The sequence below is a fragment of the Leptomonas pyrrhocoris genome (genome assembly GCF_001293395.1).
Source record: "Leptomonas pyrrhocoris isolate H10 chromosome Unknown, whole genome shotgun sequence".
Lineage (NCBI taxonomy): Eukaryota > Euglenozoa > Kinetoplastea > Trypanosomatida > Trypanosomatidae > Leptomonas > Leptomonas pyrrhocoris.
In genome coordinates this window covers 1,441,366-1,465,024 of record NW_015438362.1, presented here as the reverse complement: position 1 = coordinate 1,465,024, position 23,659 = coordinate 1,441,366, and the positions used below count along the sequence as shown (strand labels likewise).

Below are 23,659 nucleotides of genomic sequence, written 5' to 3'. Positions count from 1 at the left end.
TTTTGGTGTTCTTCGTTGCTACGCTTTTTGACTCTTGTTGTCTTCCCGCGATGCGTCCAGTCCATATAGCCGAGCTTGGGGGTAAATATATATAGTATGTTTGCAACGAGCCACAATTTGCGTATTAGAGGTGCACTCTGCCACTCTCTCTCCTCCGGCATCTCCGAAACGTTCTCACTGCTCTCGAGCGCATGCATGAATGCCGCTGCTTCTTTCCTTTTCTCGGATCGCTGATCTTCTCTCACTGTCTGGATGCAGTGGAACCTCAGCGGCGCCTCTCTTTTCCCCCCATTTCCGCTTCCTCCATCATCTTTCATCCTTCCACTGTTCTCACCCAGCTGTCATCAGCGCACCTCCCAGGAAAGGGTTTTCTTTCGCTGTTGACAGCCTTGTATTTAAGAAGGAAAAGGAATCGAAGAACACCGAATGTGGAGGCAAATCTGCGCACGTTTAAATGTTATGTTGGCCCCGTCGGTGGAGCGGAGGTTCATCGACGGCAAAGGGTGCTCGGGATTGGCGTGCAGGGCGGCGGACGTCATCGAAGACGGCGAAGTGCTGGCCGTTGTGCCGTATCTGGCGTGCACGTCGCCTATTATGGCGCTGGCCTCTCCCTGGGGCAGCCAGCTCGGCGCTGCGATCAGCAGCTACGCGCTCGAAGAGGGCGGGGTGCGGGTGGAGTACTCCAAAGAAGGCGCGCTAACAACGGCCTTCACGGCACTCGCAATGCAGCCCCGAAGTCCTTTAGAGCACTACCTGCGCCACATCGAGCTGAACGCGATAGATGCAGCATCGCTGGCGTCCGCGCTGGGCCCTGCGCTGGCCACGCAGTTGAAGGTTATTGAGGCGTTGAATGGTGCAGTGGTGGAGCACATGCACAGCGATCTGCGCGGCCACGGCGTGGCGGTTCCTTTGACTGACTTGCAAAGGGCTCACCGCCTGTGCGCCAGTCGCTGCCTCGACGTTCCGGGCAGCGAAGAGTTCTTTGGTGGCCCTGCGCTCGTACCGGTGGCGGACCTCATCAATCACGACAGCCGGCCGCCGAACATCGCCGTCTATGCCGAGTCCACGCATCGCATTGGGCCATTGCTGAGAAGGCACAGCCGCATGGACTTGATGAACGACTCCTTCAAGAGTTATGCCTTTTGCGTTGTGGTGCGGGCCACAGAGGAAGTGGAGGGTGGCAAAGAACTGACGTACCAGTATGTGGACGCGACCGCAGACCCATCGCTCTACGCCGACAAGCTGTACTGGGCATCTCGTTTTGGCTTCGTGCCGACGGATTTGGTGTCGGCGAAGGCAGAAGAAACGCCAGCGTAATCCGGCTTGGACCACGCTGCGGCGCAGAGGGGAAGCGTAACGGCTGCTGATTCTTGGTTCTGTTGTTGCTGCTACTGCTGTTGTTGTTGGTTTTTGCTCGTGCGCGCCCTCCGCACCCTTTCGCACGCTGTTTTGCCTCTTGCCCGTCTTTTATTGAACCGCCTCCAAAAACAATACTTGAATGCGTCAGCAGCGCAACAGCAACGAGAACAAAAAGAAAACATGAAGGTTGTTTCCCGTTCTCTCCCCGTGTGGAGTTGCGAACGCACTCTATTTACGTATCACCCCTTCTCATTGGAGCAACGAGAGGAAGCGCAGGTACATGACGTCGTTGCCGGTCTTTCCCTTTTTTTTTTCACTTTGCCGACACAGCTGGATTGCTGCGCTCCTTCGTCTCCAATTTCCTCTCTTTTCTCCTTCTCTCTCATTGGTGCGCATCAGTGTCGTTTGGAAAAGCGTATCGTAAAAAACAGAAAGATACGCGTGCTCACCCGGTGGCACCGCAGCGTGCGTTAAGCTGATGAACAGCGAAAGCCCTGTGTCGGTTCTGTGGGACAGCCTGTTGAAGGCGGCACATCAGAAACCGCCGTCGCCGCCCTCTTTCTCTCGACAGAACAAACTGGATAGGTCGAAGCGTCGTCATCACCGCCAGCGACCTCGCAGCATGGTGCGAATGTCCGTGTATGCATGTAAGGGACAACAAGAACGCACCTTTTGGTGTGCCGAACCGTGCCGTCCCGAAAAGGTTCAGATCAAAAAGAAGGTAAAGAAAGTCACCTTCTCTCCATTGGTGACCGTTGTTGAGTTTACGGTGACATCGAGTCGTTGGGATTAAGGGAAAGGATCTTTTACATCGTTGTTACTGCTCCGTAGAAAAGGGAAAAAAGATACTACTAATGAGTCAAGTTTTTTAAAGTCTGTCTGTTGTGTAAAAGTGCTTTGAGGTGCATTAGCGTTCTTCGTTTCTTATCCTTTCTTGCCCACTGATTCCCCGAATCACATTTCCGGTCCTTCCTGTGATGCCAGAAAAGAAAAAGAGGAAATGCGGCTTCACGTCCTTTTTCCCTTTCTCCCCTTTCTCCCCTCTCACGCCTCTGCGTCCCCTTGCGGCAATCTTTTCTCCTCTGCGCCTCCCCTCGTCTTCCGTTTCGCCTATTTTTTTTTCTCCTTGAACTGTACATGCGGTTTTCTCTCCCTTCTTTGCGCCGCTGCCTCCCTTGTTCAAATCGTCCAACACCTCCTGCGCGCTTTCCCAACTGTTCGAACGCAACGGGCAGTTCGTTGAGTCAGAAAACCCACGAAAATGGTCGCTGAGAGCAAGGCTGCGAACCCCATGCGGGAGATCGTCGTGAAGAAGCTCTGCATCAACATCTGCGTTGGTGAGAGCGGCGATCGTCTGACCCGTGCCTCGAAGGTGCTCGAGCAGCTGTGCGAGCAGACCCCCGTGCTGTCCCGCGCCCGCCTGACCGTGCGCACCTTCGGCATCCGCCGTAACGAGAAGATCGCCGTGCACTGCACCGTCCGCGGCAAGAAGGCGGAGGACCTGCTCGAGAAGGGCCTCAAGGTGAAGGAGTTCGAGCTGAAGAGCTACAACTTCTCCGACACCGGCTCCTTCGGCTTCGGCATCAGCGAGCACATCGACCTCGGCATCAAGTACGACCCCTCCACCGGCATTTACGGGATGGACTTCTACGTCGTCCTCGGCCGCCGTGGCGAGCGCGTCGCGCACCGCAAGCGCAAGTGCGGCCGCGTCGGCCACAGCCACCACGTGACGAAGGAGGAGGCCATGAAGTGGTTCGAGAAGGTCCACGACGGCATCATCTTCCAGGCCCGGAAGAAGAAGACGATGATCCGCCGCCGCCGTCGTTAAGCGCGTACCCGCCGCGAAACCGACGTGGGGATTTCCCTTGTCAAATGAACATACACTGACGCATATGTGCTCTTTTTCTTTTTATGAATGATTTTATCCTCGAACAAGTTATCCGCCTTAGCAACAAGAAGGACTGGTGTCGCGGGGCTGAGCCGTCTGCGCATGTCCTGTCTCTGTGTGCGCGGCACACACGGGGCTGTGGGATCGCTGTTAGGCATGCGCTGACATGCTGGTTCACTCACAAGCCACCCTGAGCTGGGGACAAGGGCAGTCCATACTTCTGTAGTCATCTTTGTCAAACTAAAACAGCGTTTTTTCTCGTGTTCGGTGCAGCTTGCTCACAACTGTTTCTACGTCTTCTCTGCCTCTCTCTTTGTCTCCGCTTTACCTTTTCTCCGCCGTTGGCCCTCTCAACCCTACCTCACCCGCGTCGCAGTGGGTACTCCATTTTCCATAATCATCTCTCAACGCGGTAATACACATTTTCAACTTCTCTTTCTTTTCCTCGCTGTTTCAGTGCTTCTTATTCTGACTTTTTTCCTTTCTTTCTTTGCCTTCCGGCCCTTCTGAGGTGGAGCATCAAAAACAAAACAAAAAAGAATCTCAATGGCCGGCGCGGACACACGTCCTAGCCCGCCCGTTGTGCTGATGGACTGCAAGGAGGTCGGTGTCACCATAAACGTTCTTTCGCCGCCGACGACGTCAAACTACCTCGCCTACAACCGTGTGTGCGCGACGCTGGACAGCGACTATCTAATGCAGCCTATCAACGAAGCGCAGTACGACAGCGAGACGCAGGCCTGTGTTGATCGAGCCTCGAATGGACCTACCTCCTTCTACGACCACTACGTGCGCAAACCAACGCGCAAGAAGGGCCTCACAGTCGGATGCGAGTGCCCGATGGAGCACGCCGTGAACGAGGACTTTCTCATGCCTCCGACCCAGCGCGACTTGCCAGCTGGCGGCGTCGCTGCCGGTGTCTTCAGCGATCCCCTGACGCGTCGGCTGGCAACCGGCCGCATGCCGCCGCAGAGAAAGTGAGCAGCCCCTCCGCGATACGTATGTATACCGTGGCGCTGCGTAGGTCTGATGCTGTCGCTTCCTATTGTTGTTGCTTTTACTCGACAATCCACTTGGATTCCTTTCTCGCTCTTCTCTGCCGTTACGATTGCCGCTCGCTGTTCAGTGTACCAAGAAGAAAAACTATGCTTTGAAAGAAATGTATTTGGCAGCACAAGTTTTGCGCTTCCGGCGTCCGTTTCTCGCATGCCTCGAGAAAGGGCAAGCGGTTGCAGAGAAACTGAAGAGGGCGCCGGCCCTCCCAGCGGCGGACCTGAACCCCACTTTCCCCTCACACCACCCCGCATCCCCCTTTCTGTTGTGTTTCCCGCGTCCCCCGCCGGCGGCCAGCCCGCCACACACATACATATTTTTTCGTACCCCGCCACCCCGCAGAAACAGAAAAAGAAGAAGAGAGGGAAGGGAGAAGAGTTGGCGGTGTGCATGCCGGGTTGAGAAAGACACGCCGGGCTAAAGGTGGTGAAACCCGCGCCGCTTCCGGCATAAAGTTCCTTTCCCAAGCGCGCAGCTACCGGCAGTTGGCGGAACAAGGGAACTGGCGGACTCAGAATTGCCGCGCTCCTTTTCCTAAATTCTTCTCTCGCCTCGGTACGCAGAATCAAGCACTGCGCGTCGTACTGCTCGTTTGATAGTCGTTGTTGTCCTTTGTTACCGTTACGTTTTTGACACGGAGATATAAAACAAAATTGCCCGTGCGATGCTCGCTGAGAAGTGTCTGGTAGATGTTAAGATGCTACACACACGACTTGTGGGGTTAGTGAAAGGAGGAAAAAGGCTGAAGAGGCATTCCTAGCGGGTAGACTCCAAAGAGAAGGAAATGGTCGAAAGTGTTAGAGCTTTTCTACGGAACAGGCTCCTCCACTATACTAGCGCTCATAAAATGGGGAAGAAGCTGCGGCGCGTCGGGAATCTTCGAAAGGGAAACATGAAAAACGAAGCGAATCAAAAATGAAAAAAAAAACGTTACATTACAGAGTTATGACAAACAATAGAGGGGAATAAAAGGAAACGAGAGTACGAGAGCCAGAAATTGTCTCCGTGCTACTTAGGTGGTAGTTAACAAACGAAAAGAGAGGATATATACTGGTGATAAGCGTAAGGTGTAGTCACTATAAGACTGTTTTGCGCAAATATGACTTTGCCGTACGCGATGCCACTCAATCAGCGAAGAGGAAAAGTGAAAAGAGAGAAAGGGTTTTCTCTCTTGTGTGAAAGTGTGTATTGGTGCCTTTGTCTTACCATACCTTCGATGGGTTTTCCTCGTCGTCGTGCGTATCCTTCTTCTGTGCCTCGTGCTGCGCTGCCGAAGGAGCGTTTGCTGCGATGTGCTCGCTGGGAGCGGTGCGCTCATCAAAGACATCAGCCTCCTCGCGGATGACGTTGCCATCGAAATCGACGCGGTCGCAAATTCGCGCCCGCGGCAGCAGCACGAAAGCAAGAGGAACGACGAGCAGTGGCATCACGAGATGGCCAGTGATGATGAGCCACGGCACATTCTTGAAGTTGCACGGCGACTTCGCGGAGACGGGCCAGATACCTTCCATGATGAGCGAGCCGATTGTGAGGGACATCGAGGTACCTGCGCTGGAGAAGCCAGCCAGCAATGAAAACGCAATCGCCTCCGTTCCGCGCGGGCACAAGCGCGCCATCAGAATCTGTGCCGGCATCAGAGACATAACGAAGCACACCTGGTACACAATGGAGTCGCCAAGGAGGTACATGGCGTGGTCGGGAATGCCGATGTACATGTTCCAGCGCTTCACGATGATCAGGTCGAAGATCGAGCCGAGAACCCGCAGAATCGTCGTCGCAATGAATACGAACACGTAGCCGTGCCGCGAGAAGAATTTGTTGAAGAGAATGGCACCCAACACACCGCCAAAGTCCGAGATGAGTGAACCGACCGTTTGGTAAAAGAGGTAGTTGAAGTGCGGGCCATCGGGCAGGCATGCGGGTGCGGCGACGTAGAAGTTGGACAACGCACCGGGAATATGCAGGTACAAAATGGAGTCGAAGTAAATGAAAACCGAGGCCTTTGCGATGACGAGGGGAAGCGTGAGGAAGGCACCGGCGATGAAGACGGCGGCAACGACGATGCACGCGTACATCAGTTGCCACTTCGTGCCGAACAGGGTGACGCAGACCATCGCGATGATGCCACACGTCATCACCACCGAGTACACAATGAGCTTCCAGTTCGTCTTGGCCACGTCCACGTTCACCTCAAAGATGCCGTGCAGGCACGAGTTGATGTGCGGCTCCACAAACTCGTCGTCGCTGTCGTCGTCACGGTCAAGACTCGCTTCTCCAGTGACGAGGCAGCCGTTTGTGCCGTCTTCATATACCGCCGGTTCGCCTGCGCCGTCCACCACTTGGTCCTGCACCGTCTTGCCAACCGGCTCGCGCTCGAGGTGTTTGCGAGCCTGGTACAGCACCAGCGCATCCTTGCGACGGTTGGTGCGGTTCTTTTTTTCGTCATACATGTTGAACATGAAGAAGAAGAAGCAGATGAACTGCAAACCAGCCGACACGATGACGCCAACGTAGGTGAGCTTCACGTCCGACAACGGCCCCATCATGGCCGCTGAGATCACGGTGCCAATGAAGGTCATCGCCCACACCCAGCTCACCACAGCTGGGCCAACCTTTGGCTTCTGTTTCATGGAGCGACTGAAGTGCCCCTCCGACAGCACGTCGATGTTCGCTTTGCACAAGCACGTCAGGAATATGAAGGCGCCGGCGGGGTTCGCCGACGACTTCTTCGCCGGCAAAAGGGCGTACGCGAGTGCGAAGGCGGTGCCAAAGAGAGCGGACACAGCCATGTACCACCGCTTCGTGTACCCCAGCAAGGCGATGACGTCCGTGAGGGCCGCGATGAACGGCTTCAGAGACCAGCCGAAGGCGTACATGCTGGAAAGACGCTGGAAGCGCACCGCGTCAACCCCGTAGCGCCCGACGAACATCGGCTGGCGCGAAAGCCTAATGATGCTACTCGACGCACCCTTCGAGAACGTGTAACAGAAACCCAGCGAAAGCGCAAAGCGAGGCCCGAACGCGGCCGTCACATCTCCAAACAATGGAATACCGCGTAAGCATGGAAGAGCTTTGAACCACTTCGTGGCTTCAGGGTGCTCATACTCATCGCGCACAAGGTCTGCCGCTTGCTCTTCCGCAACGACAGCCTCGTCGCTTCGGTGCTGCTGACCCGAACTCATGGGCGTGGTAGAAGGGAAAGAAAAGAGAGAAACCTGCCTCACAAATGATGTGTAGTCAAGTTTCTAAATGGGCGTGTGCTGCGCTTAGAGAGTTACGTTGGAGAAAACTTTGTTGAATTGAGTGCTTTTTTTGTGGATTTTATGGAATTGACAAAAAGAAAAAGCACGTAGAAGAAAAAAGGTATGAAACAAAAGAAATCCCGAAGGACAGAAAAAAGAAAAGGCGTTGATTTAGAACAAGTAAAGAAAAAAAGAATTGATATGCGAGATAAATTGTCAACTTTAGAGCACAAATGAAGTTAGCGAGGTGCAGCACTGACGATGCTAACTTGCAATACGTAGTAACAATGACAGCGGGAAAGGAATATTTTGGTTAATAATGGAAAGGTGTAAAAAGAAGCGAGAGAGGAAAAGTAGCAACGAGTAGGAAAGTGTGAAAATAAACAATCCATAGACAGCTTTCCACTTCTGATACCATCGTAGTTGAGAAACCATTTTTGTCAAGTGCTTCGAGTAAGTAAAACCTAGAAAACCTCAAAAACGTTGGGTTTCAACGCTAGAGTGTTACTGCTATTTTATTATGAGGATTGAAAGTCGGTAATGTTTTAAACCCAGTCGCGGTTCTTCAAGAAGTACTCCGTCAGCCGTGCCTCGGGCGTTCCAGGTTCAGGGTGCCAGTTATAGCCCCACCGCGCTCGTGGCGGCAGCGACATCAGAATGGACTCCGTGCGGCCGTTGGATTGGAGGCCAAACTTTGTGCCGCGATCAATCACCAGGTTGAACTCCGCGTACCGGCCACGGCGGTATTCCTGAAACTCCACCTGCTGCTCCGTGTAGGGTGTGTTCTTGCGACGGTTCACAATCGGAATGTAGGCGTCAATGTAGCCCTGCCCCACAGCCTGAATGAACTTGAAGCACTGCTCAAACGGCCACTCGTTGAGGTCGTCGAAAAACAGACCGCCGATACCGCGCGCCTCGTTGCGGTACGGAATGAAGAAGTACTCGTCGCACCCCTTCTTGAAGCGCGAGTAAACGTCGGGACCAAACGGCTCGCACAGCTTGTGTGCCACCTGGTGGAACTCGCGGCAGTCCTCCTCCACGGCGTAGTACGGAGTGAGGTCGAAGCCGCCCCCAAACCACCACACAGGTTCCTTGCCTTCCTTCTCGGCCACAAACAAGCGTACGTTCGCGTGCGAGGTTGGCACATGCGGGTTGGTGGGGTGAATGACCAGCGAGACGCCCATTGCCTGGAAGTCACAGCCGGCCATGTCGGGACGCTTCTCCGTCGCAGACGGCGGCAGCCCCTTTCCGGACACGTGCGAAAAGTTCACGCCTCCTTTTTCAATGACCGCGCCGTTGGAGATCACACGCGTGCGGCCACCACCGCCGCCACCCGCATGATGCCACTGTTCTTCAATAAACTTTGCCTTGCCGTCGGCTTGCTCAAGAGCATGGCAGATCTTGTCCTGCAAGTTGAGCAGGAACTGCTTGACCTCAGCCGTCGCAATAGGCATTGTGAAGTAGAGTCTGACGCCAACGAAAGAAGGAGGAAACCACAGTTGTGGCGAAGGTTCGCAAAGAGAAACGGGTGTACGAACGGTTTGAAGCTAGAAAAAAAAAATGACTGACGGATTTAACGTTAACACTGCGGATCGCCACGAGAAGGGAGAGAAAGGAAAGAAGCGAAATTAAGAGTCTGAATGCAGACAAACGCTGCGTAAAACAAGGTTTCCCCCTTCGCAGGATGTTTGAGTTTTACGCACAGCAGCAGATGTAAGACTGTTGAAGTACAAGCAGCAATACACAAGAAGCGAGCTTCTTTTTCTTGCAGTGATGGTTACACAGCTTGCAGTTGTCAGAAGAGGCGAGGCAGCTTGAAGTTGAGCGACGTTGCGCCCATTGCTTTCTTTGATATTCGTCACGCTGCAAGCGTTGGATGACGTTACACAATAATGTGCTTGCGAGGGTGATCAAAACGAGAGAAACCGGTCTACAAAGGCCGTGATTAAGACCTCATAATTACCTTTAAACGCATTTCACTCTACTAAGATGATAAAAATGTGTGTAAGTATTTCCCTCAGCTCACGAATCTGCAAAGCATGCTTGCTGCCGCTCTAAAACCGTTTCGCGAGAATGAGGCGGCGACCGAAGATAATGGCTGCTGAAATGCCAACGACGACAAGCGCCACACGAGCACCATTATCGTAGTTTGCAACACTCGCTGGCGGCACTGAGGTCGCGGGCTTGGAGCGAGGAATAGCCGTCGCCGGTAGCTGTACGAAGTCGGTAGCAAATTTATGAACCGCATCCCAATCCGTGTAGACAATTTCTTTTGTTGTGTTTGTCTCACCGCCGGTTACTTTCATGATAAATTGAATCATCACTCGATCAAAGAAGTTATACCGCGGATACCATAGAGCGCCAGCAAAGACCCCCGATAATTGTGGCACCCACATCGATTGGTCCAGAAATTTGCGCGTGTACGCATTTGTCATCGCTGTGTTTTTGCTTGTCTTCCTCGCGGTAAGGTTGACACCGAAGAACGCGGAGGGCATCGAGTTCAGCTCGTCAACGTGATGTGTGGTGTAGGTGTGCAGCGTCCTGCTGAAGAATCCGTACCGGATCGAAGCTCCGAGCATGACCTTTTCGTACGCGGCGAGTTCGTACTTGTCCCCGTCCCTCATATCAACCACATCGCATTGCACCTTCGCCTCTTCCATAATGTGCTTCGCCATCGTGTCCATGATCGTCTTGGTGTGGCCGTCTGTTGTCGAGTACAACATCAGGTATTTTCCGTTCGGTGAAGACATGGCGAAAATAGTGTGTAGCAAGTAAGAAAAGAAACTACTAAAAAAAAAACGTCTCTGCACTTAGATCCTTTTGTAAGCAAAACGTCTGTCTGAATTTCTCCCTGCTCAGTAATGATTCGAAATGATGTAAAACCTGTCAATGGCGTGGCTGTGCATCCATGTAATTGGATTTCGAGAAAGCAGCGAGTTGAAGGTATATATTAATTTCAACGGGAAATAAAACGCGCAAGTGAAAAACGAATTGTAAAGCGTGAGGAAGTGTCATCGAGCATTTTAAGAAAACAGATGAGATGTTCTTTCATCTACTCGAGGTGCTTCACTGAACTTGGATCATTGCAATCCTTGAACAAATACCCGAGAGAAATGCACAGTTGAGGCTTTCAAACTGCCATTAATTTCGTCACAAGATACTATCGTTCTTTTTGCGCAAGAAAAACAACCTGATGTTACTGAAAGCATTAAGAACTGCGCCAACAACAATGTGAACAGCACTTTCGCATTGCTGTGCGCGAATGAATTTGCTTGTATATAAGTGAGCCGTTTTCCTTTGTGAACCAGTGTTTTTCTTCCTATTTTTTTTTTTGCTACGCCAGTAATCACAGCTTAAACAATAAAAAAGTTATATGCGAACAGCATGTACGTCTTGCCGAAAAAGAACAGTTGGAACATAAAGAAAATATATGAAGCACAGACTTCGTGCATACTGAAAATCAACAGAAAAGAAAAGATAGGATTTACAAACACAAACAGGTGTCATGAAGGAATAAAAGTGCTCCACAAACAATTTATAAGGAGAGCGTTACAGTGAGAGGGGTCGAGGGATAAGTTGAGAAGCTTTTCGCTCCAGAACAACCTATTTTCAAGTTCACGCGAGTAATACAAGAAAAAAATGGATTGCGCGTATATTGAACTGATAGTAGAAACAAAAACAAAAAAGCAAAACAGAATCAGTACTATGATATTTTTAGTGTTTTCTCATCTGCATGGCTGCAACGATCGATGCGATGCCGAACGCTATCGCGAGGCAATTCCAGCGTTTCGTCTTCTCGCTTTCCTTCGTCTCTGTTTCTTCGCACCCGTTGTCAGATTCAAATATCGACACTGATTTCATGGGAATGGCGTAGTCAACACTGCCAGCAGTCCATGAATTTAACATCACAACAGCGTCCACGGTATGCCGCGTCTTCTCGAAGTCTTCCGTGATGTCGCTGTCCTTGTAGCGCATCAGGATGTCTTTTCCACCAGGATGCATCCGGGTGGCAAACTCCTCAGGAATGTCGTACTTGTTACCGCGGTAGTAGACGCGGATAGACTTGTCAACAGCAGAGGACGGCATTGCGAAGGAAAGTTCGGAGGGGAGATATTTTGTGTTTTTTTTTCTGCAAGTTTGTTGGATTGTGCGAGTGTTTGCTGCTTTGAATGCTAAAGAAATGTGCAAAAGAAATGGAAGAATTGCTAAGTGCGTAGGTTGTATCGCAAAAAGGGAACAGAGAAGAAGAACAGCGAGATAAAGAAGAACTTAAGAGACAGTTAGGGAGCTCCATTTTCTTGGAGCTTGCGAATAGAATGACCTAGCCTGAAGAATTATTCATCCTACCTCTCTCTTTTCCCCTTTTCTTGTATTCTCTTTCTCAACTGCTAGAATTCAGCAGTTCTTCCATCTTTTAGTTTTTCCCACCCGCCCAACCCTGAACTCCCCATTCACCCAGCGGGGAAGCGTAAGGCGGGCTACCCACTTCGTAGAGTCTGTTGAATAGTTTGTTTTCTTTGCATGTATTTAACTATTGATATTTACAGTGTGTTGTAAAACCAAGAAAGATAAATTTATGTAATTCTCATGTAAAGGTTTGACCTGTTGGTAGGTGATGATTTGTAGGGTGTGGGTTATTCAGTTCAAGAACCATGAACCACAGTAGAAACGAATGTGAAGAAGATTGATAGAAGTCTTCGAACCGTGTTAGTTTCAATACGGTGGGAGTAGCTCCATGATACATGTCAATGCAAAAAGTTCCTCCTAAGATTGGAGTCATGAATTTGAGTCCGAAAGGAGTTTTATTCAAGCGTACTACGTTTTTCTTTCTTCATCAGCAGAAAGGAAACTTCTACAGTATTTTTGATGCAAAGAGATACCAGTTGTTACCCTGCCCCCTCCCCGCTCTCTTCTGATTCCCTTGCTTCTACTCCTTGTCCCTTCTCCGCCCCTCTTCTTCTTGTTCATCTCACAAGCCAAGCAACGCCCCTTTCGACTCACACGAAATTGCTGTCAGATTGCAGAAGAGTAGAGGGATTTCCACCAGAAATCAACGAATCTATTCAACCGCAAAAAGTTCGCGGTAGTGGTGAGCCATTCCCACGGCTTCACAGCTGCCCTTTGCAGCAAACCCGCAGGGCTGCTTTTCCGTCGCAGTGCTCGCTCCAGTAATCAATCTCAAGAGAGACTCAGCACATCCTTGCGATTTTAACCGCATCAGTTGGAATTTCTTTTTTTTTTTGCGCGTAAGCAAATACAGCGCGTTCAAAATACTTCACTGCTGTTCCATCTTACTTGAAACTCAATTATAAGTTCAGTTCTTTTTTCTTGCCTTTACCACAACCTGTGGCAGCCGCGTTGAACCAAGCAGAACGCCTTTTCATTAGCAATCACGCGCTCTAGTGATGGACGTCACGTCAACAGAAAGGCCAAGATCAACATCTTGCGCGTCCATTCTGACAGCGCTTCTCAAAGAATTTGAAGACTGGCATCGACATTCAGCCACCGCACAGAACAACAGCTTACAGAAAGGCAGCGTGCAGCAGAGTCTGCTTTTGGAGCGTTGCGATCCTGTTGCCCAAATCGTGCAGATTTATGGGACGCGCAGTAATTTGGCGTTCTTGGCGTCTCACCCACGAGCACGGTTATTCGCGGAACTCCTCGAGAGCAGATTCAGCAGCAATGTGTTTGTGACACTCGCGTGGAAAGATGATCAGCTTGTGAGTGTGATAAAGCCGTTTGGTATTGAAACTGTAGCTGCGGCCTTGAAGCCAATTTTGTGGTGGCTCTGCCGCTGTGCTCTTCCAATCTGTCTAGACTTAGGATTTCTAATAGGAGACGTCGATCTTACAGAACTCGGTGACGCAAAAATCTGCAGAATTGTGGGAGGTGACGCACTGACCTCTGTGACGGTTTCAGACAAGCTAGTTCCAGTTTTGCAGGAGCTAGCGCTGTCAGCTGCTGCCTTTGTCTCACTTGCCACCGCGCCGTCGAAGTTATTACGACTTCAAACACTTCGTCTGCGCAATTTCTCAATTGCACACCTCCAAGTGTTACGCACTGTGCCGCATGTAGAAGAGTTACACATACACGGGACAATGGGATGGCTTGATGTGAGTCAACTTGACTCAGCGTGCTGTCTTCGACAATTGTATGTGTCCAGCACCGAACTGCTAAGCATTTCCGCCCTTTTGCAGTGCCCTCGCCTAGAGCTCATAAGCGTTCATTCCTCTTCGCTGAGAAACGTCGCGAGCATCACAGAAATTGCTCATCTTCGTAAAGCCGTTATTATTGAAGTTGCACTGTCGGAGCTGCCCAATTTCGCTTCTTCAAAGACTTTGGAGTGTATATTTGTGCCGTGGTGCAGAGATCTCACAACTTTATCAAGTTTGGCCAATTGCTCAAATTTAAGCAAAATCGTTGCCTCTGGAAGCGGTGTGTGTTCACTGGACGGTCTTAGCTCCTGCCCGGTGCTCGATTCTGTTGACTTCAGCAACTGCGATCGTTTATTCGATCTCTCGCCATTATGTGGTGCGCCACAGCTACGCATCCTCTGCGTCTCAGGCAGTGCAGTGCGGAACATCAGCGGCTTGGCAGCCTGTCCGTTTCTAAGCGAGCTGGATGTCAGCTGGAGCAGTGATTTAGAGGATATCTCACCCGTTAGCGGAGCTCCCTTTTTACACACCGTCAAGGCTGCCTGCAGCGGTGTGCGGGTGATAGAGGGCCTTAATTCATGCAAAACGCTGCAATACGTTTACTTCAATCATTGCGATCATCTCCACTCTCTTTCTCCCCTTGCGGAAGCACCGTCTCTATGTAAAGTTTATGCGAAGGGCAGCGGTGTTTGCGACGTAAGAGGCTTGGAAACGTGTCAGCATCTAAAAGTACTTGACTTAACGCGGTGTAAAAATATTGCGCATGTACCAGCTGGGCTTTCTCATTTTTTGAAATGAATTCGCCATCGTAAAGCATCAGCAGTGTAGATATAGACGTATGCAATCAATATATAGCTCTCTCTTTGTATGTCGGCTAGAACACTGACTTTTAATTATGATTCTGCGCAAAAGGAAATATATATTCTGCGCTGAGAAAACTCAAGCAATATGTTGAACATTTTCTGTGAAATGGAAAGTCTCATCTGAATAAAGGTTTGGAGTACACCGGGATGCCCAGTAAGCCTATCCTCTATTGTGTTCAATGGAAATTCACATGTTCTTAAGAGCTTTTGGTGATAATGGTGCTTCGCGCTACACACAAACTATTACTATCTCCTTTTTTTTTTTCACTGTGTAAATTTTGCATGAGAAAGATTATCTCTGTTTTTTCTATATAATCGATTACTTAGCATTAAAGAGCCACGTATTTCTAATTTCTCTGAACGCACACAGCTCGAACTAACAGAAGAAAAACTGCATATACATAATTAAATCTTCTCTTTTCTCTGCACATTGATCATAAAAAGGTCTGTACCTGTCAATTCATTACATACGAACAGCATCTGCAAATACAGAACAATGGCAGACATCAACCCCTACCTGTGGATTGTGGTCGTCGGCGCCTTCGTGTCGTTTCTCACCGGCGCCGGCGTCGGGATGAACGACTTGGCGAACGCTTTCGGCACCACCTACGGCGCCAGGATTCTCACCTTCTCTCAGATTGTTATTCTCGCCTCAATTTGCGAGTTTGCTGGCTCCGTCTCGCTTGGCGGCGAGGTGACCTCCACGATTTCGGGCGGCATCGCTAATCCCGGCGACTTTAAGGGCAAGCCTTACGTTTTCATGTACGGCATGCTCTGCGCGTGTGGGGCGGCCTTCTGCTGGCTTGCCGTCGCCACCTGGCTGCGCCTCCCCGTGTCGTCGACGCACAGCATCTGCGGTGGTGTGCTCGGCTTTGCGCTCGTCTTCGGTGGTGGAGACGCGGTAAACTGGGCCGCGAGGAAGGACGACTTCCCGTTTGTCAGCGGTGTTGCGCCGATTATTGCGTCGTGGTTCATTTCGCCTCTGCTCACTGGTGCGGTGTCTGCTCTCGTGTACGGCACCGTACGCTTCTTTGTGCTCCGCCCTGCGAATGCGGCGAAGCGTGCCATGTATACCCTGCCCATCATTGTCGCCGTCGCGTTTTTCCTGGAGTCCTTCTTCGTCCTCTACAAAGGTGCGTCAAAGCGTCTCCACTGGTCGGTCGACAAGGCCGCCTGCGTCGCCGCGTGCATCGGTGGCTGCGCGGGTCTGATCTCCTGTGCCTTCATTCCTCTCTTGAAGCGCCTGGTGGCACGTGACGAGGCACGCGCGCTTGCGGCGGCATCAGAGCAGCCGAACGGCGCTGAGAACAACATTGAGGATGGACTTAAGCGCGAGCCGACTGCGTTGGAGGAGGCTCCCAAGCCGAAGGAGGTGACGGGCGATGTCGTGACCGAGTCGGAGTCCTCGGACGCGGAGGCGCCGCAGGAGAACCGCATCACCGGTGCGAGCGGGCTCGAGGTGCAGGTGTACGACTCGCGCGCCGAGCGTGTGTTTCGCTACTTGCAGGTCTTCACCGCCATCTGCGCCTCGTTTGCACACGGCGCCAGTGATGTCAGTAACGCGGTGGGCCCGCTTGCCGCCATCTACCAGGTGTACCAGAGCAGCGACGTTTCGAAGAACACCTCTGTGCCGATTTGGGTGTTGTGCCTCGGTGGTGCGGGCATCGTGGTGGGCCTGGCCACGTTTGGCATGCGCCTGATGCGCCTGCTGGGTGAGGACCTCACCGTCATCACACCGAGCCGCGGCTTCTCGGCGGAGCTGTCGGCGGCGTTGGTGGTGTCGTTTGCCTCTGGCTACGGCATTCCCGTCTCCTCCACACACTGCATCACCGGTGGTGTTGTCGGAATCAGCGTGGTGGACGTGAGCTTCCTCAACATCCGTTGGATGATGGTGCTGAAGATGTACGCTGGGTGGGTGTTCACGCTGGTCATCACCGCCATCATCTCTGCCACCTTCTTCACTCAGGGTATCAACGCACCGTCTCTGTAGCGGTCAGCGGGCGCACGACAAGGTCCATTACGTGGCTCGTTAAATAAACATTTTTGTCTTCTCCCCTCTCCCCTTTCTCTTCTTCCATTGTTTCGTTCTCGCACCATGTGTAAATGGTGAGAATTATCTTTCTTTTTTTTCCGCAGTCTGACTCTGCATGCAGTTTTATGATGCGTCTTCTCTGCCTTTTTTTTTTCTTTAACCAGCTCAAGTTGCGCAGTGACGCTTATAAGGCTACTCACAGAAAGTACAAGAAGTGGAAGTTAGGATGAGGCAATCGCTACAGAGAGTTACTGATCCCAATAGCATTCTATTTCGCCGCAGCTATGGGAGTTGCTTCAGTCTCTCAATTGCGGCTGCCTTTTCTTTTACACCAATTCGCTCGTTCTCTCTCCATATGTTTTGTTGACTACATTGGCAACTCTACCCTTCGAAAGCGGTAAAGTGGTAATGAGAGAGCTTCGGAGGGAAAAGTGCGCGAAGTAGAACATTCTTGTAATTCAAACTACCTTTGTTTTTCTATTCCGCAATGAAATCAGACGCAATTATATGAGGAAAATCAGGTTTCTAAAAGGGTTTTTTTTGAGTAACTTCTCTTTTTTTTGCCTTTTTTCTGACTGTTGTTTTCAGTGTTTGGTGTGTCCCATGCGTTCCTCTGTCGTTTGCTGTCATTCGCTGAGCAAATCGCATTGGTGCGGCATCACCACTGCAGAACTTAAGATGTTTAGGGCTAGCGTTTGTGTCGCCAGACTCAAGTCTTGCTTTACATTGTTTGGGAACGGAAAACCAAAAAGAATTTTTTAACACTTAAAGGGTTTTAATATTAAAATGTTTTCGTCAAGTTACAGTTGTTGAAGGAGCGAGATGAGTTGCAAAACGCAGTCGCTTTTCTACACTTGTCATGTGGTGGCATTTTTTCCTCTCTTTTCTTAGCACCTCTCAACATTTGTCTTCATTACTTATCTTTTTTCTTCAGTTATATAAAGTGAATTTATCTTGAGAAAAAACGTATATATGTATTTTTCATCTCATCTCCATAACTTCGCAAGTTCGACTGCTCCCGTCAGTTTCTGCGTCAGCTCACTGCCTCCGCGGCACAATGTTTGGTAGTAAGAAATGGTTGCTTTGCAACGCGCGCAGCGAAAGACTTTCTTCGTCGTGCTTAACGCCGTTACTTCTCTTCCTCTGTACCGTTATTCATCTACTTCTCTCATTTATCATTGGGTCACCGTAAAGCTAACAAGACAAGGACGAAGCACTTTTTACCTTGGTCTTTCTGCGACCCTCAAAACAACTCATTTTCCCCCTTCTTACTTTCATTCCCTTTGTACGCCATGACAACTGAGGCTGCTGTTGGCAACATCGTGGGCGGCGATGACGTCGGCATGCCAACTTTGGCTCGCCAGCCGGCAATTGATGAGCCCGGCTATGTCCACCCTGACTCCGCAGCGCTTTTCTCCGTCGTTCCGTGCACAAGGGCGATCCCCATCTTCGGCAACGCAGTGGAGCCTTTCGGACCCAAGTGCGTGACATCGCTGGGCATCGTCTACATTCTCAACAAAGGCATCGGCAAGACGTTGCTGACGACCGCCCAGTACGCGATGTTCATGAAGAAGTACGGTGTCACGACGGAGGTGTACCAGCGCATGTATGGCATCAGCTCCATGGGCTTCTCCATCAAGCCGCTCTCCGCCGTTCTCAGCGACACCTTCTCCTTCTTTGGCTACACGAAGCGGTGGTACATGGCGCTCTCGTGCATCGCCGGAGCCGTGTGCACTGTGGTGTTCGGCGTGTTGCCATTTAAAGAGTCAAGCGCCGGGATCGCAGGTGCGATGATCTTTCTATCCACTTTCTGCATTGCCAACACCGATGTGATGTCGGAAGGCCACTACAGCCGCCTGATCAAACGCCAACCTGTCCCGGGTGCCGATCTCATTTCGTGGATCTGGGCTTTGGTCCTGATAGGTCAGATTGTCGCCCCAGCCATCCAGGGACCGCTGTCGGACTCTGGCCGTCCTACCATCGGCATCTTCCTCTCCGCCGCTTTGCAGGCGGTGTGTGTGTTCTTCTTCCTCTTCAACTGGTACGGTGAGAAGAAGAACGTCGTGGAGCGCCGCGAGGATCACGCGTTTCTGCTGAAACAGGAGGCATTAAAGAAGCGGGAGACGGACCTGGAGCCCTTTAACAATAGCAAGGACGTGCATGGCAACGCACCGGACAACGAGAAGGTTCCGCCGCCGTTTGACAGCGCATTCAGTTTTCAGGAAGACGGCCCGAACGAGCTGGTTCAGTTTGGTGAGCTGGACAACGAGACACAAGAGGAGGAGGAGATGAACGTTGACTTCGAGGTGCCCACGTGCATGTGCGGCATTTTTGGCGTGAATAAAGAAGTCATCTTACGCAACACCTCCGTCGCCATGTACGGTGCCATCCTCACTATGAGTGCCGTCGCCTTGACCATTCTCAGCGTCATCGGCACGACCTATCAGCTGCTGTACGGCTGCGTGGCGATCTCTGTCGTGCTGTGCTCCACCGGCTTCCTCTGCATCCCGGTGACGATCATGAAGGCAAACCTCTACGGGTGGTGCCAGAATCTCTCCTACATCATTATTACCGGTGCGACGGACAACTTCTACATGGCAGACGCAGACTGTCTTCCTGATGGCCCCCACTTCTCGCAGACGTTCTACAACACCGTCGGCGCGGTCATCGGCAACGTTGCCGGTCTCTTCGGTGTGTACATGTTCTCGCGCATCTTCTCGAAGCAGAGCTACCGGGTTAGTGTTGGTCTCACAATGGTGATTCAGATCTTTGCAAGCGTGTTCGACATCATCATGGTCGAGCGCTGGAACCTGTACATCGGCATTCCAGATCACGCGATGTACATCATGGGCGATGCTGTTGTGTACCAGGTGTGCTACATGCTGAACTTCATGCCGCTGAACATGCTGATCTCCCGTATGTGTCCGAAAGGCTGCGAGAGCACGATGTTTGCCATCCTGGCGAGCTTCAGCAACTTGGGGTGTTCGACGTCGTCCGCGATTGCCGCGGTTTTGATGGAGACGGTGTGGCCGATCCGTTCCGACGTCCCATGCGACTTCAGCAACCTACGCTGGCTCATTGTCACCGGTCACCTCATCACGCCTTTCCTCGCCCTCCCGCTGGTGTTTGTCCTGATTCCCGCTGCCCGCATCTGCGACCCCGTCGATCCGAAGGATGTGGAAGCCCTGTCCATCTTTCAGAAGTGGCTGAACAAGTTCGACGCCACGTCCAACACACCCGCTGCGGCACCGAACTCGGTCATCGCCTCGGAGGAGCAGTCTTAAGCAAGAAATGCGCAACAACTATTGGTCTCTTCGCGCGTGCTTTCGTTTCGACACATCTTGTTCGTTATTAAGGAATGACAAGTTTGAGTGGCAGGCACACAAACCCTACCGTACGATACATGTATGTACTAGAACCTATTTTTGCTACTTCTCCCTTTTTTTTAACTTAAAAGATCTTCTGCGGTGACAGCGGATTAAACCGTTTACCTAAGCACAAAAAGCTTTTTTTCAAAATAAGAAGTGACACTTCACTCGGCGTGTTCAACGGGTGCTCGCCTGCTGCTGTATATGAACACGCTGTCAATTGATTGCTAACATATATAAAGGTAAAATATTTTGTTTTAAAAATGAATTAATCAAAACGTTTTTTTTTTGTGTGTGTCTAGTTTCATCTAAGAACTTGGAGAGTGGAGACAACGCGTGAATCTGTAAAACCTCCTTTCTTTACATTTTTGTAATTCTTTCCAAGAAAAAAAAAACGCTTTTGACGTTGAGCTCCTTGGTTATTGTCTTTTTTTTTTTTGCTTGCCTGAGGTCGCGGAAGGATGCAAACGTCCAAACATCACATCTATAATTCGTTTTCCTTTGGCTTTTCTTAGTTAATGGAACTTTTTTTTTTACATGTGGTGCTAAAAGCATGTGTGCCGATACATTCTGCTGTTGCTCACTTGTAGGTTGCGTACGCTAACCTTGCTGACTCCCTTTCGAGTAGCCGCTGTGAGAATTCCGGCACATCGCAGTTTAATTATGCGACGAAAGCACACTGGCAATCGTGAGGCTCCAGAGAACTTTTTTCCCTGTAAAGTATCGAACCGGAAAACAGTCAGCTGAGCAGGCGCGGATGAACAAAACTGAACACGCGTGTGGACTGCGATGCGATGTATCCTCGCTGTTTTGTTGTGCCTCTGACCTCTTTCTTCTGGAAACCTTGCTTTTTTAGTTTTTATGTTTCAGTTCCCGAACGGTACAAATGCACGTCTTTCTTTTTCTCATTTGTTGTACACGCGGAAAAGTAAAAGTTGTGCACTCTAAATTCATTGATTAAAAAGTTGATAACACGTTTAGCCTCATTAGTGCAGAAAGCATTCACGTGGTTAAGACGTTGAACAGTCAAAGAGGGGATGCTCTCACAGCTCCAGTGGCGCCATCGCGGTGCAGAATAACACACAACACCAAATTCAGGTTTGTCGACTTCTGTTTATTAGGTTCTGTTGTTTCCTCCGCAACCAAAGGTGATGGGACTGCTTCCAATGCGTAATTGAGGCAAGGACGCTTGTTTTCCCTACTCCTCTCGTTTCGCTGTTAACATCTTTTTTTTTTCGTCTCACCACTTTTCTTTTCTTGGAGCTTGCGAATAGAATGACCTAGCCTGAAGAATTATTCATCCTACCTCTCTCTTTTCCCCTTTTCTTGTATTCTCTTTCTCAACTGCTAGAATTCAGCAGTTCTTCCATCTTTTAGTTTTTCCCACCCGCCCAACCCTGAACTCCTCGCCCACCCAGCGGGGAAGCGTAAGGCGGGCTACCCACTTCGTAGAGTCTGTTGAATAGTTTGTTTTCTTTGCATATATTTAACTAATGATATTTACAGTGTGTTGTAAAACCAAGAAAGATAAATTTATGTAGTTCACATGTAAAGGTTTGACCTGTTGGTAGGTGATGATTTGTAGGGTGTAGGTTATTCTTTCTCTTTATTTCGGTTAACCTGTCTAGCTTGTATCCGTTATCTGCCCTCGTCGGCACTAATCAAAATCAGAAAGAGACCTTCTCTTCTAAATTCGCTCAAGACGCGGTGCCCCAGCAAGGCCGCTAAGGTCCTCCAAGGCTCCATTTTCGGAGATATCGATCTCGCTGAGTTGTGGGCACTGGTTGAGCCCATCTACGCTGCGCAACCCACATCCATTCGCATTGATTGTCCTAAGCGACGGAGCACCAGCGAGTCCGTCAAATCCTTCTAACTCAGTGTCAAACTGTACGTCGAGCTCCGTAAGCAGCGGACAGCTCGCAAGGCCTTCAACATTGCGCAGTCCATTGCAACAGTTCACGAAAAGTTTCTCGAGGCTTGGCGCACCAGCAAGGCCGCGAGTACTCTCTAAACATTCGTTGCTGCACGCGTCAAGCTTGCACAGGTTGGGACAGCTGCCAAGGCCGTCTAAGTTTCGTATATCACAATCCGTTGCGATCAGAGTTTTGAGGCGCGGTGCGCTTGCGAGACCTGAAAGAGTCTGGAGGTGTTGATTGTGGGAGACATCGAGTTCTGTGAGCATAGGACAGCTCACCAAGTCAGAAACCGACTGTATTCCACAATGGGTGACTGTCAAATGTTGAAGGTGCTGCGATCCCGCCAGCACAGAGAGATCCGTCAGCTCCATAAAACCACGAACGCATATCTCGCTAATTGGCATCTCTGCTGCAACGCGTAGGGTGTGATTCACGTCACGAGTTTCACGAGAAGTAACGTCAGTTTTACTGCACACAATTGACAGTTTTGTCACGTGTGGAAACGTCAAAAGCGCACAGAGAAAGTTGCCGCACTGACCGTCGGACGCCAACGCGGGGTCCTGCACGCTCGCAGCTTCTGTGTTGACTTCAATGCGCAGCTCCTCCACTCGGTCTCGCACACGATCCGTGAGAGACGCCAGCACGTCTCTGCGCTCATTGCCGACGGTGACAGTCAGCGGCAGCCCGCACCGATCCGCCCACCACAGCGACTCCGCAAGCCTTTGGCGCGAAACCGCCCGCGCGGGCCCACCGGCCCCGGCCGCCGCACCAGCCGCCGATGCGGCCGAGCGAGAGCGGGTTGGCCCCGCACGACGCGCCCCCCTCACCTCGCCGGCGGGCGAGGCCATGGCGGACGCGTCACGGACGACTGGTATCGTCGCCGCCGGGTGGCTTCCCGAGGGGTCTAACTAACACCGCTGGTTCTGGGGGATGGCTGCGTCTTCGGCAACGACGCACTCGAGTACTTCTCGCCGCCGTACGGCGAATACGAGAGCTACGTGACGTACATCCAAAGCCCTTTTCAAAAACTGGTTTCAGCGATTCTCATCTTTAGTGTAGCAACGATTGTAGAGCTTCAACAGCCCTTGTACGGACAGACACGAACCCTTTCGCTTTGCCGCAAAGCTTTCAGCGACCGAGACGCTGACAGTGGCACCACCATCTTTTTTTTGCAAACCTTTTCTTCTACTTTTCTCTCTTTTCCTCTCCCAAGTAAACGCTTCAGCCTTTACGCTTTCCTTTTTCTTCTTCGCTATTTTTTGCGGCTGCTCAGCAGTCGCAGTTTTTATTTCCGTTTGTCCCTCCCACAGTCCTCCGGAGGATCTCGCCAAGACCTGGCAGGAGACTTTTTCTCTGGGTGTATCGTTGCAGATAAAGAAAGAAGCCGTCATCGTTCACACCTTTCCCTCCATCCTCAAGCTGACCCACGAACAGAGACCACACACACAGACACGCACACAAGTGATGGCACAACTATACGTGAACTACGCAAGCCACGTGGCGGACGTTAACGCAACTCTTCCCTACAACGCCGCAGATGCCGATGTTCGTGCATCGCTGTCGCGTCTGTACGGCGACGTTTTGTCGCAAGTGATGAGTTTCATGGGCCAGCAGTTCATCACCCGACATCTCCGAACCTTGAGTGCCGTGGGTCCGCAGATGAGACTGGACACGGAGGCGCCAACGGACTACCGTGAAGTCGGAGAAGATAGCGGTAGAGCGATGGTGGGAGACAACCACCTGATCTACCGGATCGCATCGGTGAAACGCGATGTAAATCCAC

The 23,659-nt window shown here is 51.0% G+C and overlaps 12 protein-coding genes across 20 annotated transcripts; 7 read left to right on the top strand and 5 right to left on the bottom strand.

The window, feature by feature from the left end:
* Nucleotides 1-337: 337 nt before the first annotated feature.
* On the top strand, nt 338-1,317 carry ABB37_04172 (hypothetical protein; the record flags this gene model as incomplete). 2 transcript variants are annotated; one of them, XM_015801760.1, is made up of 1 exon in its annotated part: nt 338-1,317. In XM_015801760.1, exon 1 carries the CDS (start codon nt 427-429, stop codon nt 1,315-1,317), a length of 891 nt encoding a protein of 296 aa, XP_015660380.1. In that variant the 5' UTR covers nt 338-426. The 2 variants fall into 2 exon arrangements, with proteins under 2 accessions (XP_015660380.1, XP_015660379.1); XM_015801759.1 differs by having other exon boundaries at nt 348-1,317.
* Nucleotides 1,318-1,757: 440 nt separating this feature from the next.
* ABB37_04171 (hypothetical protein) lies at nt 1,758-2,152 on the top strand (the record flags this gene model as incomplete). Of its 2 annotated transcripts, none has more annotated exons than XM_015801758.1 (1): nt 1,758-2,152. In XM_015801758.1, exon 1 carries the CDS (start codon nt 1,838-1,840, stop codon nt 2,150-2,152), a length of 315 nt encoding a protein of 104 aa, XP_015660378.1. In that variant the 5' UTR covers nt 1,758-1,837. The 2 variants fall into 2 exon arrangements, with proteins under 2 accessions (XP_015660378.1, XP_015660377.1); XM_015801757.1 differs by having other exon boundaries at nt 1,773-2,152.
* A 375-nt stretch (nt 2,153-2,527) lies between these two features.
* ABB37_04170 (60S ribosomal protein L11 (L5 L16)) lies at nt 2,528-3,187 on the top strand (the record flags this gene model as incomplete). 4 transcript variants are annotated; one of them, XM_015801756.1, is made up of 1 exon in its annotated part: nt 2,528-3,187. In XM_015801756.1, the coding sequence occupies exon 1, from the start codon at nt 2,621-2,623 to the stop codon at nt 3,185-3,187; it is 567 nt and encodes a 188-aa protein (XP_015660376.1). In that variant the 5' UTR covers nt 2,528-2,620. The 4 variants fall into 4 exon arrangements, with proteins under 4 accessions (XP_015660376.1, XP_015660375.1, XP_015660374.1 ...); XM_015801755.1 differs by having other exon boundaries at nt 2,560-3,187; XM_015801754.1 differs by having other exon boundaries at nt 2,590-3,187.
* A 435-nt stretch (nt 3,188-3,622) lies between these two features.
* On the top strand, nt 3,623-4,228 carry ABB37_04169 (hypothetical protein; the record flags this gene model as incomplete). Its single annotated transcript, XM_015801752.1, has 1 exon — nt 3,623-4,228. Exon 1 carries the CDS (start codon nt 3,794-3,796, stop codon nt 4,226-4,228), a length of 435 nt encoding a protein of 144 aa, XP_015660372.1. The 5' UTR covers nt 3,623-3,793.
* Nucleotides 4,229-5,502: 1,274 nt separating this feature from the next.
* Nucleotides 5,503-7,812, bottom strand: ABB37_04168 (putative pteridine transporter; the record flags this gene model as incomplete). 2 transcript variants are annotated; one of them, XM_015801750.1, is made up of 1 exon in its annotated part: nt 5,503-7,812. In XM_015801750.1, exon 1 carries the CDS (start codon nt 7,480-7,482, stop codon nt 5,503-5,505), a length of 1,980 nt encoding a protein of 659 aa, XP_015660370.1. In that variant the 5' UTR covers nt 7,483-7,812. The 2 variants fall into 2 exon arrangements, with proteins under 2 accessions (XP_015660370.1, XP_015660371.1); XM_015801751.1 differs by having other exon boundaries at nt 5,503-7,808.
* Nucleotides 7,813-8,087: 275 nt separating this feature from the next.
* Nucleotides 8,088-9,129, bottom strand: ABB37_04167 (coproporphyrinogen III oxidase; the record flags this gene model as incomplete). Its single annotated transcript, XM_015801749.1, has 1 exon — nt 8,088-9,129. Exon 1 carries the CDS (start codon nt 8,994-8,996, stop codon nt 8,088-8,090), a length of 909 nt encoding a protein of 302 aa, XP_015660369.1. The 5' UTR covers nt 8,997-9,129.
* Nucleotides 9,130-9,596: 467 nt separating this feature from the next.
* On the bottom strand, nt 9,597-10,442 carry ABB37_04166 (protoporphyrinogen oxidase-like protein; the record flags this gene model as incomplete). Of its 2 annotated transcripts, none has more annotated exons than XM_015801747.1 (1): nt 9,597-10,442. In XM_015801747.1, the coding sequence occupies exon 1, from the start codon at nt 10,290-10,292 to the stop codon at nt 9,597-9,599; it is 696 nt and encodes a 231-aa protein (XP_015660367.1). In that variant the 5' UTR covers nt 10,293-10,442. The 2 variants fall into 2 exon arrangements, with proteins under 2 accessions (XP_015660367.1, XP_015660368.1); XM_015801748.1 differs by having other exon boundaries at nt 9,597-10,427.
* An 814-nt stretch (nt 10,443-11,256) lies between these two features.
* ABB37_04165 (hypothetical protein) lies at nt 11,257-11,749 on the bottom strand (the record flags this gene model as incomplete). Its single annotated transcript, XM_015801746.1, has 1 exon — nt 11,257-11,749. The coding sequence occupies exon 1, from the start codon at nt 11,626-11,628 to the stop codon at nt 11,257-11,259; it is 372 nt and encodes a 123-aa protein (XP_015660366.1). The 5' UTR covers nt 11,629-11,749.
* A 768-nt stretch (nt 11,750-12,517) lies between these two features.
* ABB37_04164 (hypothetical protein) lies at nt 12,518-14,495 on the top strand (the record flags this gene model as incomplete). 2 transcript variants are annotated; one of them, XM_015801745.1, is made up of 1 exon in its annotated part: nt 12,518-14,495. In XM_015801745.1, the coding sequence occupies exon 1, from the start codon at nt 12,948-12,950 to the stop codon at nt 14,493-14,495; it is 1,548 nt and encodes a 515-aa protein (XP_015660365.1). In that variant the 5' UTR covers nt 12,518-12,947. The 2 variants fall into 2 exon arrangements, with proteins under 2 accessions (XP_015660365.1, XP_015660364.1); XM_015801744.1 differs by having other exon boundaries at nt 12,523-14,495.
* A 355-nt stretch (nt 14,496-14,850) lies between these two features.
* Nucleotides 14,851-16,550, top strand: ABB37_04163 (phosphate-Repressible Phosphate Permease-like protein; the record flags this gene model as incomplete). The annotated part of the gene is made up of 1 exon (XM_015801743.1): nt 14,851-16,550. The coding sequence occupies exon 1, from the start codon at nt 15,057-15,059 to the stop codon at nt 16,548-16,550; it is 1,494 nt and encodes a 497-aa protein (XP_015660363.1). The 5' UTR covers nt 14,851-15,056.
* A 1,235-nt stretch (nt 16,551-17,785) lies between these two features.
* On the top strand, nt 17,786-19,876 carry ABB37_04162 (putative pteridin transporter; the record flags this gene model as incomplete). The annotated part of the gene is made up of 1 exon (XM_015801742.1): nt 17,786-19,876. Exon 1 carries the CDS (start codon nt 17,885-17,887, stop codon nt 19,874-19,876), a length of 1,992 nt encoding a protein of 663 aa, XP_015660362.1. The 5' UTR covers nt 17,786-17,884.
* A 1,771-nt stretch (nt 19,877-21,647) lies between these two features.
* ABB37_04161 (hypothetical protein) lies at nt 21,648-22,724 on the bottom strand (the record flags this gene model as incomplete). The annotated part of the gene is made up of 1 exon (XM_015801741.1): nt 21,648-22,724. The coding sequence occupies one exon, from the start codon at nt 22,722-22,724 to the stop codon at nt 21,648-21,650; it is 1,077 nt and encodes a 358-aa protein (XP_015660361.1).
* Between the last annotated feature and the right edge of the window lie 935 nt (nt 22,725-23,659).